The sequence below is a fragment of the Oxyura jamaicensis genome, chromosome 13 (genome assembly GCF_011077185.1).
Source record: "Oxyura jamaicensis isolate SHBP4307 breed ruddy duck chromosome 13, BPBGC_Ojam_1.0, whole genome shotgun sequence".
NCBI classification, from domain to species: domain Eukaryota; kingdom Metazoa; phylum Chordata; class Aves; order Anseriformes; family Anatidae; genus Oxyura; species Oxyura jamaicensis.
The window spans coordinates 1,390,973-1,410,179 of NC_048905.1; the positions used below are offsets into that span (position 1 = coordinate 1,390,973).

General features: G+C 35.4%; 1 protein-coding gene and 1 long non-coding RNA gene across 6 annotated transcripts in view; both read left to right on the forward strand.

The window, feature by feature from the left end:
- Positions 1–19,207, forward strand: part of GABRA1 (gamma-aminobutyric acid type A receptor subunit alpha1) — a 43,368-nt gene that overhangs the window by 10,359 nt on the left and 13,802 nt on the right. For all 5 annotated transcript variants that reach the window (XM_035338285.1, XM_035338283.1, XM_035338287.1 and 2 more), the window contains 3 exons: positions 6,848–6,915; positions 13,204–13,424; positions 15,128–15,210. In XM_035338285.1, the coding sequence (XP_035194176.1) occupies positions 6,848–6,915; positions 13,204–13,424; positions 15,128–15,210 (372 nt within the window). The remainder of the gene's footprint in view (positions 1–6,847; positions 6,916–13,203; positions 13,425–15,127; positions 15,211–19,207) is intronic.
- LOC118173579 lies at positions 82–5,811 on the forward strand. Its single transcript, XR_004754293.1, has 4 exons — positions 82–94; positions 2,959–2,964; positions 4,435–5,682; positions 5,719–5,811. It is a non-coding gene; the product is annotated as an uncharacterized LOC118173579 (long non-coding RNA).

The window sequence follows — 19,207 nt, forward strand, 5'->3', positions numbered from 1 at the left end:
AGTTCACAACTTGCTGTTACTGAGTGGGGTGAATAGATTTGTTGTTATGTAGAAATACCATGGTGGAGCAGATCATAGTGGCAGCATGAAATCTGTAACAAGCTCCTGGTGAGATCTTGTTATAAAGATACATTATTGTATATTCATTGGAAAGACAGGTTAAAAGGCGAGGTGTTAAGATAATGAAAAATCTAGAAGAGTTGAATTTTGAACCACTCTTTCACCAAGTGTGGAGTCAGTGCTGTGTTAATTTTAAATCATCCTTTTTCTTTTTAAACATGTTTTGAGGTATCACCTCAAAAGGAAATTGAAAAAACACATATGGTCCATAAAGAGTAAGGTAATGAATATTAGTATTTGACAGATTACATAGTAAGTCAATACCTGAAATTAAGTGAACAGGTCTGAGCATTTTGGCATTAAACAAAGAAAGAATTACTTCTCATTAGAAATAATATTTTTAAAAAATGAATTATGTTACCCATGGGGAAAAATATTGAATATAATTGAATATGCTCAATTAAAAAGTGTCATTGTGGCTAAATTTAATCTGATTTTACTTTAAAGAAAACACACACAGTACTTTGTTATGCATTGACACATCTACACCTGTTATCAATAATTATTGATATAAATTATGTTATTTAGTTGCTCACCACCTCCGTACATGGGCACAGTCACTTAGGCATCGCTAGAAAATAGCATCTGTTGCATCCATCCATAAACACGGACAAATAACATTTACAGTTATTTGTGCTTGGAAAATAGAACTTTTAAAATTAATCTAAAAACATTCTGAATCACACTAGAGGACACCTATTAACTCTACGAGAGGATAATCATTTACTAAAAGCAAGGAGAGTCAATTTTATAGAGTAACATATTGAAAATGAAAAAGAGGAAATCATGTTAGACATTAAAGAATAAATAAACATTGAGGTCACTTGGGTAATATAATTTTCAGTGAACTATTTAGGTTGCAGAACTAGAAGGGAAAAGATACTGTCCCCTTTTCATACACACAGTCCTGAAGAAAATAAAGGATCAGATAGTAGTGCAAAGGAGTCAAATAAAGAGGAAAAGTGAAGTTGATGTTTGGTGACCTCTCATAGTAAACCACTATATCTACAGTGGGAGTTTAAAAGAAATAGAAAGCAACAAGAAATGTTGGAAAAACATTTTTTGTGGATAAATGAATATTCCATTGACTTTTGTTCTGGATTGTCTTCATGTGGGGAATAGATGTGAGCCCTGAGATGCCAGTGAGACAGATTTGGAATACCACAAGGCAGAGGGGGCTTGCCCAAAGGAGACTCTTTGCACCTGGTGTTTGAGATTCAGTAACATGAAATCAAATTTAGCTACAGATTTTTTTTTATGCTATCCCCTTTTCAGTGTATACATCCCATCTATAAAATTAAAGGATATCAGGTGGTATGTGACCTCTTAGAATAATTATATATGCAGTTTATCCCTTTGAGAACGATTTTGTAGTGGAAAAAATGTTTAATAAGAATTAAGAAAAACTAGAGTGGGTTTGATTAGGCAGATCAGAGTAAATCTTTCTAACTGAAATTTGCTTTTATGGTTTGGTTGAATTGCCATTAGGTCACACCAAATAGATTATAAATATTACTTTAGTATTGAATGGATTTATATGGTTTCCTGCTATCAGTAAGAGCAATTTATTGATCTCTCCTCTGTGATGTATATCAAAACTGGGTGTGACTGTCCCTAAGTGGAATGTTGGTCCATCTTAGGCAATTCATTACTTCCATAGAGTGCTCATATTTAAAATGATGGAGAATAAACCTGACATTATTATGTTAATTAGGTTTTAAAATTCAGTTTTATTAAAACATTATATTTTAATGTATAATAAGCTTACCTTTTGATGATTGTGGTCTCAACAGAAATTGTTGAATTTGAACTCACATCTGAACTAACTTAAAGTTTAATAAAAATATGGTTTTGGTATGCATGTGCCATAAAAATTTAGTTATACCCAAATGTTTCTACTCTAAATAAAAAGAGACCTTTACTGGGCCCTTACTCATAATCTGGTAAAGAAGCTCTAGATATTTTGTAAAATTTTGTAAATTTGTAATTTTGTAAAAGTTTAAGGGGCTTATTTTGGTCTTTTTTCCACACCATAGGCACCACACTGATGTAAAGAGAACAGTAAAAATCCATAAGAAGACCCTAGGAAAATTGCTTTGATACAACAGTAAGGAGGTGGGGAGGATTTGAGCAGCTTTGAACTGTTAATTGCTGTGGGGATGGCTAGCATGACACTGCACAGCTCTCAGTCATCCCTTCATAGTGGCATGGACTATGGCTGAGTAATCACAGGACAGCTCACTCTTCTCCTTTTTGGTCTCTGCTTCTGCAAAAGCAGCAGTACAAAATTCTTCTTAGTGTTTTTGCTGTGGTTCTTCAACCAAAAGTTATAATAGGACACAGCCAGCATAACTAGTGTGTGTGTTGTTTTCTTAGTAGGAATGGCGTCTGCTAAAAAGGCATCAAAACCCCTTTCATTCAAAACCACAGGAAGACTCTTCACCATTCTAACAATTACAGCACATGCTTAAACAAGATGTGCAGGGGAGCAGATGCATTATTAGAAAAAAAAGGGAATTGATTTAAACTACCAAAATGAATAATTCTAATAAACGTTGTGCTCAAATTCCAGCAGGTGAAAAAGGGAAATAGTTAATGTATAGTTTTCTATGATTAATGGACTTATTTCATACTGTTAAAATAAATATTCTCATTTTGTTCTCAATTTGTAATCCAATCACAATTCTAGAAATAATAAGCTCCTTGGGAGTTTAAATCAAAACACTTATTGTTTTTATTTATTAATTTTGAGAGTTTACATTAGTCTAGCATCATTAGAAAAGCACAGTACTTGCAAACAGTGACTTCAACAGTTCACTCTGACTGATGCTTTCATAGCCATATGTGGATCAAAATCATTTTCCACTGGTATAAACTAGTTTATTGCCTGAGGTTGTGTTCCAGTGTCTAGGTGTTGAACTCAATTGTTATTATGCTGATTATTAACCACTTGGACCCTATGGTTGCCTCATAGTGTACATCATTAAACATAATGTAAAGCTAGTAAGTCATTAATTTACTTTTCTATTTTTTTTTTTTTTCTTTTAACTGAAATCCTTACACTTTATATCCCTATATTATATTTCTGGTTCGTGAGATAGATGGTACAGTCAAGAGACATGGTTAATGTGTCTTCACAACTGATGGATTTATCTTTGGCAGTAAGATCTGCTCCTGGCCTGAGCTTGTTTTATTCAATGGCTTAGAATTTTCCCCAGTTCTCAGGGACATTGTGATGGTATTGAATGTAGCTCAGGATTTGAAGTTCCTGAAAAAAATCTCAATGCATTCTGAGCATTTGAAGCAGAGTTTCAGCTTTGCCATGGTAATCAAGCTGCAAACTGAACATGGTTAACCTTGATTCTAAATATATCCCAACTGTATGAGTAAACGTATGTTCTGTGCAGGAGTGACTCAACTTTTGTAGCTTTTAACAAAGCACAGTTGAATCATCTAATTAGTAAAACAGTAAACACAAATTTCAAAACTTCTACACATATTGGGAAGGAATCTTTTTCTGTGTGCTCATACACATTTTTTCACAGCTTTTGAAAATGAGGTACATACCAAAGAAAAAGTAAATCATCTAGTCATCTTCACAGTTGTTTTATTTGGACTTGAGGAGGACTGGTATTAGATGGTCTGCAAAAGTCTAACTGATATGAAAATAACAATCTATTGTGATTTCAGAGTCTACATTTTCTATTGTCGTTATTTGTGACTTATATGTCACTTCAATATGTATCTTCAATGCTATATAGAAATGAAAGGCCCCAGTAATTTTTCAATTTCCTCAGACATTTTCCATCTTACTGTGGAATTCTATAGTTTCCTTTTTGTTTCCTTAATGAATAATTAATATTTCCTTAACAACTGATTTCCTTTAGCTTTAACCTCTATACTATGACCATATGTCTCGTAAAACTAAGATTCAGGATACCACTACATTATTCGCTGCTGATTCAATGTATTCTGTGTTTGTGTGAGGTAAATAAGATAGTCACATTATATTAAATAGAGGTTCACCATTTTGCTTCAGCTGTGACTCTGAGGTTGTACCAATAAGAACGAATGCAATGGGACTGAAGATCTTTCACCATCTGTTATATCCTAATGACACAGGAGTGCCTCAGTGGAAAGCAGATAGAGAGACTGGAAGTTGGAATGAAGGACTCTTTTAAAGAGTCATTTGGGTTTCATTTTTTAATATCCAGAAGGCTAATAGATTTCATGATAATGTTAGTTTCTCGGTCTTAAGAGGTGATAGAGTATCTGGAACTTAAAAAATATATATATTCAGCAATGTCTTACCAGACTTTTTCTGCTAGCCAGCTGTTTCATACAAGAGCACAGTCTTCAACTCTTGAACTTTGTAAAAGTGATGGTCTGAAGGAAAGAACACTCTTCCAAGCCAAGTAGCTTCTGGACAACCACATGCTTCTTCCTGTAATAGAAGATTAAATTCTCACTGTGAACTTCCTTAAGTCCAGAGTCAGCTATCAGGAAAATACTTAAATTTCTCTTAGTCAATTGAAAAGGTTGTAAGCAATGATAGGGTCATAGCTTCATTTCAGTGGACAACAGAGGAGGAAATTTCACCTATGAGACATTTTTGTCAATATTCACTGTAATTTTAACACTTCTTAGCCATGGATGCAAAGAACCAAAAGAATACAATTAGTCAACTCAACCACACTGTAGTGTCTTACTTTCTATGGTTACAAATAATACATTAAAAATTTCATCCTTCAGTTTTCCTAATGAATGCTACAGATTTCTTTTCTACTACCTATTTTTTGAACCAACTTGCTAAAACAAAACAAGTGTCATTCAGTTTATTACAAGAACGAAGGTAGAATCAGAACTAATTTTACATCTGGATTACTACTGTCTTACAAAAGGACATATTGTATACATATTAATCATTTATATGAAACTGATTAAACATAGAAGTTGCAGACTTTTCTTGAATGTAATTGAAAAACCTTTGTATGTTGTAGAGCACTGATTCTCACTAGAACTTTTGGGTCATATATAAAAATGTATATTGCCACTAGCTTCTTAAACGTGATTCTTTATTTCACTTATCTTGTGTCAGAACTCTATTAATATTCTTTATTGACTGATGCAAAAAAAAATAAAAGTCAGCAGACAAAAGTATTTTCAAATCAGAGGGTTGTATTAAATAATTTATTTTAAAATATTTAAATAATATTATATAAATGTTATAGCCACGTTTCTTTGTCTTATGAGTGTCTGCCTGCTGCATGACTTGTTTTCCGTACATGTCCTTTTCTGTTAGCCTCTTTTCTTTAAGATTACTTTTATTATCACACATTTCTCAAATTATTTATTTTTATTTGAAAGTTATTTGAGAACTGCGTAACTCTTTCCACATCTGATACTTCTACCAAAACCAAACCAATTACAACAAAAACCACATTGGCTTGTATGGTACTAAAGTAAATATTCAGGCTTACATCACTGTAAATTCTGAGAGCTGATGGGGTTAGCTCCACTCAACGCTGTTTGCATTTATTCCTCCAGGTGCTGTTACTCCCTGTAGCTATATTAAAATCAACCGAGTTATTTTTAGAGATGCCACCTTGGGTGAAAATTTTCTGATGTGTGGCCTAGAAAATACCAATACGTTCAAAAGTGACCGGCAGTCTGTGTGTAGAGGAAGGAGGGATGTTCAGATTGTGAGTTTATCAAAGGAACTTTTAACAGTAGATCTGCAGAGTCCTGTTGTTTGGCTCTTTCTGGAGAAAAAACAGCACCTATGGTGCACCTATGGTGCTGTTTTTAGGTGTCTCATATTCGACATTTGTGACACCTGAAATTGTTAGGTTCTTCTGAAGTGGCCAAGGTCATTGTGCCACTCAGCAAATTTACATCCTAGAAATCACAGAGAAGCCTAGCTTTGTGAAATAGCATATACAAATGATCTATGTTATTTACTCATTATAGATTACTGAATTATTATTCATGCTAATCTGTCACTGAGGCCTATAAAACAAATTTAGTAGTTCAAGGGAAATTTAACATTAGTTCCAATATAATTTAAAACACCTGAACTGACACTGAAAAAAAACACCTAATGTTTATACAGATGTCAAAGAGATGTAGAGAGGTTTAAATTATATTTATCTGATAAAGTTTTAACTTGTTTTTTCTTTATTGTAGTTAAGAATAATGGAGCTTTTCATGCCAACAAAATATATATTTTTTATGTTCGTATATGTTATGATATATTATCTCTCTCTCTTTCCTCTATGTTCCTGTATCTCAATACTAAATACATAATCCATAAGCCTAGGGTTAATTACTAGAGACTTGCAATCAGTTTGCCCAGAAACACTGAGTACCCAATGAGACTTTTTGAGTACTGTGTAAAATATTCAGCACTGTTTATAATGTCAGACAAGAAGCTTTATTAGTCAGAGTGACAGGATTTATACAACAGCAGAACTATGACTGCTATACTTCAGCATCATAAGTCATGTCTCAAAAAGTTCTGTGGAAACACTGTAATAAAGTGTTGCTGACAATATTGACTGTGAAATTACATCTCAAAGCAATAAATTATCAGGACTGTATTGTAGACCAATTTTAGAATGGCTAATCAAGGCCAATATTTTTTCTATTTATTGTGAGAATTGGTAGTGGTTAGACCTAATGACGATGGTTGATAGACACTCACTGTCCTAATTTCCTGCTTCATCAGAGCGTGTAACTGAAGTGAAGACTGACATCTTCGTCACCAGTTTTGGGCCTGTTTCAGACCATGATATGGTAAGTGATGGCCTATTTCTATGGCATGAAAGATCTATGCAATAACTTATTTACTCCTTTTAAAGCTTTTAAACACTTTTGATTAACTTTTTGATTTTTTAAGTGTTTTTAAACACTTTTAATTTGTTTGAACTCCTTTTAAACACTTTTGATTCCAAAATGTTGTCAACTTTTACATGCAATGATTCTTGTTAACTGTGACTGTGTTTAAGTGCCCTGAAATTACCATCTTCAGTGACTTTAATGATGTGTTTTAACAGACCTTATATTTACTACGTAACATATTATGAAATGCATTAGGGTTTGGATCGGTACTCTTCTGAGAATGATTACTCAGGTCCTTGCTGGCACCTCACTGATCCAATTTGCTAAGAAAGATCATCATCTTAAAATGCAATTAACACTTATGCTTACAGTGTGACATCCATACAGTCCAACCTGTATTTTTATATTAAAAGCTACTGATCAATGGGAAGTGAGTTTCCTAGAACTTGGCTGCTGAATGAGAAGAGAAGATTAATGAGAGAATTAGTGTCACTTATTTACGGCATGAATTTGAAAATAAAATTGCTAGATAACTGCAGGGGATTCAGAGGTTCAGAAGACTGAATGAAGATGTTGTGATCTCTGGTCTTAAGAGATAATAAAAATGTGTAAAAATATGGATAAAGTACTTTAAATTTTGCATATAAATGAGGCCATCACAAGTAGGTTGCTACTGACAGGGAAAGCCTGATCTGATTTCTAATATCTACTGGATCCTGTGTTAGGATGAATGCTGAAAACATCCTCATTAACTTAAAACAAAAGAAAACACCAGTATTTTAACTGACTACATTAAACTAAAGATGTTCACAATAGAAAGAAGAAAGAAACATAAGAGGAAAAATTATCACAAGAAAGAAAGCAAGTTATGTTTACCACTACACAATTATCAGTTGTTTAATTGAAACTAAAAATATAGACAGGTAAAATATCTTTTACAAGATAGTTTATTTTCCTGAATGAACAGTTATAAAACTGCAGTGAAATTTAAATTTCCAACCAATGGCATTATATTTAGTTAAGAGAGAATAGCTTGGCCAGCACAGACTTTTTGACTAGTATTCTGCAGAGAAGTCTTACAATTGAAAGGCAACCCAGGGAAACAGCCACACTGAGGACATCTCCTCAGCTCATACGTAGAATGCTATGTCTAGATACTATACCACTATACTCTTATGAAGAGTAATTCCAAAAAAAAACAATCATTCAATAACTTCTTTTTTTATTATTATTATTATTATGGGATAATTCTCTGAAATTAAAATGCCTACTTATTACTCTAAATTATACATTAAAAGATGTGAAATTTATTGGAATAAAGATCACCACTGACATTCCCCATTTGTGTTCTGGTGATTAGCTGAGCAAAACATTCCATCTTGCTTTCCCAGTTCTGTCTGGAAATAGGTAACTGACCACCCGTAGACTGAATGAAAACTTCAAACACAGTCATGCAACTAGTACACACACACACATATACCTATATATATATATATATTTAGTTAATAAGTGTTGAATTAAAATGGTAGCAGCTACAGTTTGTGAGTGATCTGAGGTTTCTCTGTTTTCTTAGAGATCTTGAGGAAGTCGACACTGAAAAGTTCCTGAAAATTAAACTCCTTTAAAGTGTAGGGCAGGACACAGATGTTTATGAGAGTTGAAAAAAAGAAAAAAAGAAAAAAAAAAAAAACGTAATAGATATATGCTGGTGAAAATACAAAGTAATACTTGTTAGACTTGTTTTCTGAATTGCCTGGTTAAACTGTTGTTTGATTGGTTCAGTCAGATTTACTAGGAAACTCCAGTACAGAACAGCAGGCTAAATAAACAGGCACGTATGGTTTCCTACTTACAGACATAAAGTGAGAGCATTCAATATGCCTGCTGAATTATTTGGTATTATCTCACATATAGGCTTCAACGTATACTTATCTCTGATAGTTTCAGGTGATTTAATTATTAAGTAGAAGGTAAACCTAATTTGATGTTCCTGGGTAAAACTGATATGTGCATAGGATTTGGTTTTCAGGGATAAAATATTGAGGCTCAAAATAATCTAATTTCAAAATTAGGAATAGGTATGTTTGAAAAAAAAAATAATAATACCTCAGTTCCTCAGTTTAGATGCATTAATGTAGCATAAGCATTAATGACCCATGAAAAAAGGCTCTCAAAAATACTTAAAAACACATAACACATTGGCTCCCAGTTTTCATTTAGTTAATATAGGAGAAAGAATTTATCTACCTCTTAATAAAGTGTGACCAAAAAACACATAGGCAGGTGTTCATACATTTTGGGAAGTAAGAGATTACAGAAAAGTATTTCATGTAATACTCCTACTCACCTCCCAGAAAAAGTAATGTGTGTACAGCCTACTCATGCTAACTCTTCTGCTTAAGGAAATGTGTGAAATACAAGAAAAACAGAGAGAGAAAGATCAAATGAAGTTTTTATCAGAATAGAAATTTAGATTATTATCTGTGTACATTTAGTGCAAAGTCTTCCACGCGTACTACAGGTTGGTTGTAGATACTCAGAATCACAGAATCACAGAATCATGTAGGTTGGAAGAGATCTCCAAGATCATCTAGTCCAACCTCTGACCTAACACTAACAAGTCCTCCACTAAACCATATCCCTAAGCTCTACATCTAAACGTCTTTTAAAGACCTCCAGGGATGGTGATTCAACCACTTCCCTGGGTAGCACATTCCAATGCCTAACAACCCTTTCAGTAAAGAAGTTCTTCCTAATATGCAACCTAAACCTCCCCTGGTGCAACTTTTAGCCCATTCCCCCTCGTCCTGTCACCAGGCACATGGGAGAATAGACCAACCCCCACCTCACTACAACCTCCATTAAGGTACCTGTGGAGTGCAATAAGGTCACCCCTGAGCCTCCTCTTCTCCAGGCTGAAAAATCCCAGCTCCCTCAGCCACTCCTCGTAAGACTTGTTCTCCAGACCCCTCACCAGCTTTGTTGCCATTCTCTGGACTCACTCGAGCACCTCCATGTCCTTCTTGTTGCTAGGGGCCCAAAACTGAACACAGTACTCGAGGTGCGGCCTCACTAGAGCCGAGTGCAGGGGGATGATCAATTCCCTATCCCTGCTGGCCACACTGTTTCTTATGCAAGCCAAGATGCTGTTGGCCTTCTTGGCCACCTGAGCACACTGCTGGCTCATATTCAGCCAACTATCAACCAATACTCCCGGGTCCTTCTCTGCCAGGCATCTTTCTAACCACACATCTCCCAGCCTGTAGCGCTGCTTGGGGTTGTCCCCCAGGTGCAGGACCCATTTGAGGGCTACCCCAAATTAGCTCCGGCTAACAAACTGACAATCAGTGTTGCTGGTATTATGGGATATAGTCACAGGGAAGCCTCACTAGCAGCTGTATTGGCACACCAGGGGAAGGATGTGCTGTTGTCTGGGCCCAGGACTGATGGATGGGAGCTGGGAATGAGCTATTCCAGCTGACGCCATATGTTATGAAACTACAGCCACAGTGAGACACCAGCATACCTAGACCATCTGCTTGCAGGAATCCAATGAGGCAGTTATATAGAGAGTAGGTTGATATATCAGGCAGTACATGGTGTTCCTACCCACTCTCAAGACACTCTTTTAAGAACAGCACAGACATAATCTGCTATTCTATAAAGAGAATGCCTTGGCTCTGTCTTAAACCTGGGAATCAAGTTAAACAGTAGAAAAGCACTTTTAAAAATAAAAACATCTAATTTTGGAAGAACTTTCCAAGTTTTCTGGTATGATCTCTCAGATGGTGGATTGAACTAATGATCAGATAACTGTCTGTTCTCACGTCACTATCATTTTGTGAAAATGTTGATATATATTATCTGAAATAAGAACCATATAAACACTTATTTTCATAAGGACAAAATGATGTTTTTCTAGTAATCTTCCATTCACTGTTTCTTTACTGTAAGCTCTTCAGGAAAGAATTTTTGTCTTCGTACCTTCCTGTACAGCACCTAATAGAATACAGACCATGGTGTGTTCTATCCTGTATATAAACAGTCTCTGGGCAGAGAGAACAGATGAGTGAATTAGAGAATGTATAAAATATGAAATTATTTCCTGCCTGGATCTCACATGTAAGGCAAAATATTATAAATATTCAATGCTATACAATTTATTGCAGATAGCAATCTTCTTTCTTTACTTACACACTAAGAGATAAAAAATCTCCTCTGTGGACAATTTATTCTGAATTTTATCTCATTTGCTTGCACATAGACAAGTGCTCTAGTACATAGTTTGTTCTGCATGGCACTCTCCTGTAGGAGAAAGCTCTAATCAGAGTAAGAGACCTTAAATATCATTCATGTGTCAGGATTCATTTGAGGGAAATTACTGTACATGTTAAAACGGGTAGTGAAAGCTAAGGAGGTGAGAAAGCTCAGCCAAAAATGATGGAGTTTGTGTGCAGAATGACCTGTCAGCTAATTTTTAATTGAGTTTTGTCTTCTGCTGTCATATTCCTTACCAAATGTCTGACTCTTTGATCTTTTCCAACCTAAAAATCTTGTGTTCATATAAAGGGAATGACCAAACTCCCTTCTTTCAAACTGTAACACTTTCCACTCACCTCCTACTTAGCAGTTGCTAGAAATAAAAAGGGAATGCACACTGAAGTGATACCACCTTCTTGGCTTGTCTTTTACCTTTCCCATGTGTGTATGAAATCTTTGGAGCTAGTAAAACACTGAGAAAATACAGTTTTTTAACGCCTCTTCCTCTGAACAAATCCCGGTTCCAGAAGCACACTAAGCACGTGATTAAGAAAGTGGAAACGCTATTATGTTTGCAATTAAATATGCATCAACATGATTCACAGGTCTCAGATATAAAGAAAAAAAAAAAAAAAAGACAGCAAAGTCCATCCCATAAAATTACTATTGTCCACAATAAATTTATTTAGTCACTTCATGCCTTGAAAACCGAAAAGCCACTGCCAGACTCATTATTGTTGCTTGCTGATAGTTGCACGAGTAATAAACAGCTTACACTTGCTTATGTTGTAAAGAGTGTTACAAATTGTTAAAACAAAATTCTTGAGTCTGAAGGAGTCTGCTATGGGCAGATTTTAAATGTTCATTCCAGAATATTTCTCTTTACTAGCATATTCCTTGGGGAAACTCATTTACTTATAGCAGTGTGTGCCAGAGCCATTTTCCTTCAGGATTTGCCATCAGACTTTGGCACAAGATCTCAGCAAAGGTTCAGCTTCTCAGCCAAATGATTGTAATTCAGATTAATTTTGAACAGTGTTTGAATAGCTGCTTTTGATATTTATCACAAAATCTCGACCATGCGTGATAGAAGGCATAGGATAATCCCATACAACACTTCCATGTTAGAATGGGATTTTTCCCTAGGTAAATATTAAATTATACTGCATCCACAGGAGTTTTCCACATTTTTACCACATAAGAGTGGGAAAGTATTCTATGTTTTATCTATGATACACCAACATGTTTCCTAACTTCACTGTCTCCCTCTTAACTTCATTTCTATTGCTTTGTAAAAAATAATTCTTTCATTTCATAGTAAGTTCTTTGTTTGTTTGTTTTATTCTCCCTATATACACTGTCAGCCAATGCATCTCCTCCCCATTGCCTCAGTCCTTGCATAACCAAACTATTACTGTTGGTCCAAAGCAATCCTCAGCTTGTGCTCTCTTGAGTCCAGTGTTATGGACCAATGAACCATTTCACATCTCATAAATAAGACTATATAATTCTAGTGGTGTGAACTTTTCACAGGTTGACTACCTCTTTATGCTAATGAGACACCTAAAACAAAAGGATCTAGTAAGATCCTGTCTCACCACGCTTATTTTATTCTAAGATACATATTTTTCACAGGCTATGCATAATGGCTGAATATCCACAGCTTCAAATCACAGTTTTATGGAGGTGAAAGGAAAGGCAGAAAAGGGCAAAATATTTAGTTTCCATTATATTATACCTCAAATTCTTGTTTAACTTTTGATATGCTATTCTTCCCAACATTTGTTCTATTGAACACAGCAATGGTATTATAACTGTTAAATAACCAGCTTCAGATACATTGTAAGTAATATAAAGAATAAACGTTCTGGTAATTACTAATTTCATTAATAGTCTTGCTTTTAGGGAACAGTAAGAATATAACTTTCAAGTTCTTGTATTGCAACATATGGCAATATTACATTTTTTTTTTAATTGGTGTAGGAATACACTATAGATGTATTTTTCCGCCAAAGCTGGAAAGATGAAAGATTAAAATTCAAAGGACCTATGACTGTTCTCCGTTTAAACAATTTAATGGCCAGCAAAATTTGGACACCTGACACCTTTTTCCACAATGGAAAGAAGTCAGTGGCTCATAACATGACGATGCCAAATAAATTATTACGAATTACAGAGGATGGGACATTGCTGTATACAATGAGGTGAGCTATAAAATATTATATCCTTCATTTAGTTTGACAATTTAACTTGGTAAAACAAGATATTTTTCAAACAGGAAACAGGTTCCTTTTTCAGCATAATTTGATTCTTGCTAATTATTTTCACAATACGTTATAGAATGATGGATAAACAGACATTTGCAGTGTTAATTTTGTTCCTCCTGCTGTGCCACCTTTACATGTCCTGGATGCATCTCAATACTTGATTTTTAAAAGGTACGTAGAGTATTAGGAATCCATCAATTAGCAGAGCTTAATTTGGAGCTGCTTTCAAGTATTCCATCAGCAAAGCAGAATTACAGAATGGTTGGAAGCGACCTTAAGGACCATCCTGTTCCAATGTCCCTGACATGGGTAGGGACACCTCCCACAAGATCAGGCTACCCAAAGCCCCATCCAGCCTGGCTTTGACCACTTCCAGTAGAAGTAGAATAAAGACTGAAAGTTGAATATAATCTGGCCTACTAGATCATATATAAGGGTCTCTAATCTTCGCTTCCTATAGAAAGCAGATTCCAAGAACTAGCAGATGACCAGAGAATTCATTGCACATTCTCATTTTTGTGTTTCTTGGTAATACAGAACATGAGAATCTAAAAATGGACGTTTCTTACTCCATTTGTAGAAACAATACACTATAGTATTTGAAATGTTAGGGGTATGAAAGATTCCTGTACTGACGTCATTCTTACTGGAAATGGGGTATTCTCTCCATGACAATAACAAGTTGAACTAACCAGTTGTCAGCAATGGGGTAAATATATCCCTTGAAAATAATGATGATACACAGTGGTGAAAACATTCTGGATTAAATAGACCTTAATTAAACAATGAAAGAAATGGTATATTGTCTCTACCAAACTACATGTTCGTGAATCTTTTGACTCAAAGTCAAGATGCATAGTTTAGTACGTAGGTGAATACTGAACTTTCTTTTCACAATTCTAAAAATGCTTTTAAAAGCAATACAAATATTTGGAGAAAACAAAGTCTCCAGGATTTTTGGAAGTTTGTCAAATGTGTTCAATCTGAAACATCATTCAAGGCTCCCTAGGCTAGAGTAGAATATGGTTGGCTAGTACTTAGACAAGTCCAGGTCTACCTAAATGCTTGGGCTGCTAGGGATTTAATCCACAAGAACACTACCATGGCAGCACGTGGTTCACGTCTCCATTTTTGACCATAACCATTTCTGTTTCTTCATCTTTGCAAGTGCTTTAATGCAGTCTTCTGCCTGGTATTCAAGTGTTACTGTCCATTCCTTGCTGATGTTTGATACGCGACTGTTTCAGCGAATGTTTCTAGTTTACTTAACTTCTCATATTAAGCAACATGCTTGCATCCAAGCCAATAGCATCATAATGATTTCAGCAAATGTCCAAACAACCAGAATGGGCCAGTTGAGTGACAGTAGCAGGGAAATGATTTTAGTTTCTAAGAGAACTTAATTTTCACACCAAGGTACACGTCTGAGTGTGTCTCTGCTGTGTAGTAAGCCAAGGTAGAGGGCAGACTCAGTCCCACTACTGTATTTACACATGCCTGTCAGCACCCCTAGACAGGGCCTGTTCTAGCCGTTTATTAATCACATAAAATTATAATAATGCCTGTTATGTGTCTTCACAGAAGTCTATTTGCTATTTCTATGAAACTAGAATAAATGTGTCTTTTTGCTCACATTATAGATTGACTGTGAGAGCAGAGTGTCCAATGCATTTAGAAGACTTTCCTATGGATGCACATGCTTGCCCCTTGAAATTTGGAAGCTGTAAGTTTATTTTTAAATTGAGGTTTCTCCATTTTAAGACCACTTTATAAAAGTATTTTGCAACTGAACAAACTTAAAGGTTTTAATTGTGTATTTTCCTGTCTTAAATACGTGTCTTAAATATCCTCCAGTGTCATACTTGGACATTCACAAAGATAGAAAAATGGTAGCACTCAACTTCTAGAAAAATAGCTTAGAAAATATTAATCTTACAGTTGCTTTACTTTTTTTTTAAGTCCTGAAATCACTTTTATAGAGAAAAGTAATATGAACTGTGGATAACTCAATTGATTTAGGTAAAAATAGTTTCCCTACCACAGTCTTACTATGTTTAGAACATAATTTCTGTTTTACACTGCAATACCATTCATATTACAATCACGTGATACATCTGGAAGTGGAAAATGTCACAAATCTCCTAAGAGAGTCCTACACTTGCAACATTTTTTGACCTTAGATTAGGGAACACACTGAACAAATATAATGTAATTGAAATCAGAGTAATAACTGACACCACTTACAATAAACCGAAAATTTCTCCCAAAAATTTTGATTTGAATTGCAGCCAACCTGTAACTGATACTTTGAAACTTAGCTAAACATATTATTTCCATAAACTAAATATAATCCCTGATACGACTCTTTAAGATTAAATAAATAAATTGAAGAGCTGTTTTACTCTGGTTGATTCAACACAAACATAGAAGAAAAATATGTGGAAAATGTAATAGTGTACAAATTGTTTCCTCAGTGGCTATTTTTTCTAGTAGAAACGGGTCATTTCACTGATAATAGGTACTTAGTGGCTTGATACATTTTAGAAGTCAACAAACAGAACACCCAATTCATTCTTCAAGTGCTACCAAACAGGGTGATAATTTACAGTGGGCTGAATAGCTCTACGTTTACAATGAGAAAGGACTGATCTTTTGTCTGTGAAGACCAACTAGCCTCCTAGATAAGATTTACAGAACAAAAAGCTCATACAAAGTTGGAGTATAACTGACAGGAATAGTTTACTATTTGGATGTTAAGTTTTCTTACAGCACATCCAGTAAACCTTTCCAAATCTCCTGTGACACAGAAGAGGGGAAAGTGTTAATTGATGTAGGGCACTGGGTCCTGGACCAATAACAGCAGATCTGAGCACCTGGAATCACCCGGGATCCCAGTTACATCAGAAGTGGTTGCAGAGCTGCATTTCTCTTAAAATGCACATTAAGGAGTTTATGCTGACTGTATGTTGGATCTGGAAGATAGGAAGATGAGTAATTGTGCATAAAACTTGGTAACATAAAGTTAAACCATCAACAGGTTTTGTATAAATGTGAACTAGCAGATTGAATTTACACTTCTATCTATTTTTTCTGTAAAATATTTTTTTTAATCGTTATATACATTAGTTTTCTTAAATCAAATATATATATATATAAATCAGAGTTATTTCTAACTAAAATATCATTTTCTACACCAGAGTCAGAGGTGAATACTAACATTCTAATTTCAGAATGCAGGTATGGACCATTATATTTTACAGGCTATTTAGAGTATTTTTGTGTTTTGAACACAAATGGCCTTCAAGCCAGCTGTTATTAGCAGGACCTAAAAAAGCAATTAAATCCAAATGCTGTGAAGGGCCATGAGACAAGATCAAGGCCTTTTCAGGGAAACTCTGCTTTCTGCTACTAATGTAAAAGGAGTTTCTAATCTGGGGGAGTGCCTTCTGCAACATGCTTTTACTGCAAACACTGCTTGGGGACTTCACTGTCCAAAAGAGGACCTTAAATATGGGTCTCTCCCATCCTTCCCATTAGATTATACAACATAATTATCAGATTATAAAATATTTCTATCTGAATATTTAGGTATTGATACAAATATAACTATCTCCCACTGGACAGATGGCTAGACTCAGGCATGTTATGAAAATAGGTCTCACAATTGTACATATAAAAAGAGAATAGTTCTTAAACTTAATTGCTGCTTTTTCAGTGGGAATCTCCTTTCAATACATTTGGGACATTTTTATCAAACAACTAAAGCAATTCATAAAATTCATCTTAATGGACGGAAGAATTTACTGGAAAAGACCTTCATTTGTAATGAAAGACACTATGTGCAGATTACAATACTAGACTTAGTAGCTCCCCAAGGTAGTGTTTGCCCAGCAGTGTTTGTTTTGAATTAAATTGGATAAGAGTTTTTCCATATCCTCCACTATTACTCATCTCTTGTTGAAGCTGGATACAGAAAAACCTCACATCTGAAGAAGTGGCATATCTCCCAAGGACTCTGCCGATACTGTAGAGGCCAACAAATGCTTGACCCAGCTCCAAAGCTGAAATGATTTGCCAAAATAGCAGTTTGAGCTAGAGGCTATTCCAATGTAAATACAATATGAAAAATGCTAAAGAGGCTTCTGGAACAACAAAAAGCCATATGTTGGCATAACAAAATCAGAAAGGCAGCTGCTGTCCTCAACTCTTCCCACAAAAATCTGATTGCCAGTTTAAAACTAAGGCCACTCTGGAAAGCAGCACTGAAAGGAGCAAAAGGGTATGTTGAATTTACGCAGTGTGTCAACTGGATGCTGAGGGTAGGAGGGAGAACAGACCATCCATGATGGAAATGGAGAAGTGAGCCTGGTGGGGTGAACTCATTTCCAGCACTGATGAACATGATGCCTTCCCTCTGACTCCTAATCCACTGTTTCCCAGCAGCTCAGGAAATCAGTCCCCTCTCTTCCAAACTACTCTTGTGATCCAGAACAAGTAAAATGCTTGAAAGTTAATATTATATTTTTCCCCCTTTTTTATTTTATTTGGCTAGATTAGCAGGCCAATTCTTGTATGTACTGTGTCCATTATTTTTAATGTCAGAATTATTAAGAAGTAGATTTGCATTTACCACTGCTTCCAAAAGAGCTAAGTATATGTTATAGTGCTTAGGGAATAAGAAGTCTGAGGGCAAAAGTAACCTTCCACTTCAATAATGTAGGATCAAATACCATGCAATTAATTTACCAGCACACTCCATTCAAAACCACCTATTTAATTACTGTTACCTTTTACACTGATGCGATAAAATTATTAACTCACAAATGAGGTCAATGGAATCAGATTGTTCCTTTCCCTTTCCTGCTTGCCTGTTCTGAAAATGCACAGAGAAAATCTCATCCTGCAGGTAGGAGTCAGTTAGTCACCTATACACACATTTATAGTACCATCTTAGGTGTCCTAAGATGTCCCATCTGGCTTCCAGCTGTCTCTGGTGGGTGCAAGCTTTACGTAGGTTCTAATCACACATTCAGTCCCATACATGTCTTGGATACTCCTAGGTGCCAAGAATGACACTCAATGCCTGTATATAGACAACTAACTCCCACCCTGAATGCTCAAAGCAAGAGCTGTCAGACTGCAGACTACACAAAATGGCAGAAGAATATTACAGTACTAAGATAAAAAATGTTATGTATAGTTTAATTCATGAAATAACAGAAATAACACACTAATAACAGCAGAAAACACCTGGATGATATATGTAGGATACTACTGAATTATCTATGTAACATGCTAGACTAATTGAGTCTGGAAAATACAGTGTTTTTCTTTTGCTCTTTTTAGGACTTAAATAAATGTGAACTTGAATAAGTGTGAGCATTCCCCAGAAATAACCAAACAGGAAAAGAGATTCACTGTGATTCAAACTCATGTGAGCCTAGGCAGCCTCAGAACTATCTGCTATACTTGTTATACAGCAAAGGCACCGTGAAAGGGTGATAACAAAATGGAGAGTTCTAGCCAGGCTGAAGGAGAGGTCACTGGAGCTACTCTGAAAAGGATTTTCTGACAGTGGCCCAGACATCACCAAGCCACCACTAATTAAAAATACTGGGGCTCATCTTTCTTTATAGTAGTTAAAAATTAGAGTTGGAGTCCTCCTTGCATGCCCATGAAATTCCATGTCTAACTCTCCTTTCTGGTTATTCAGATTTTAT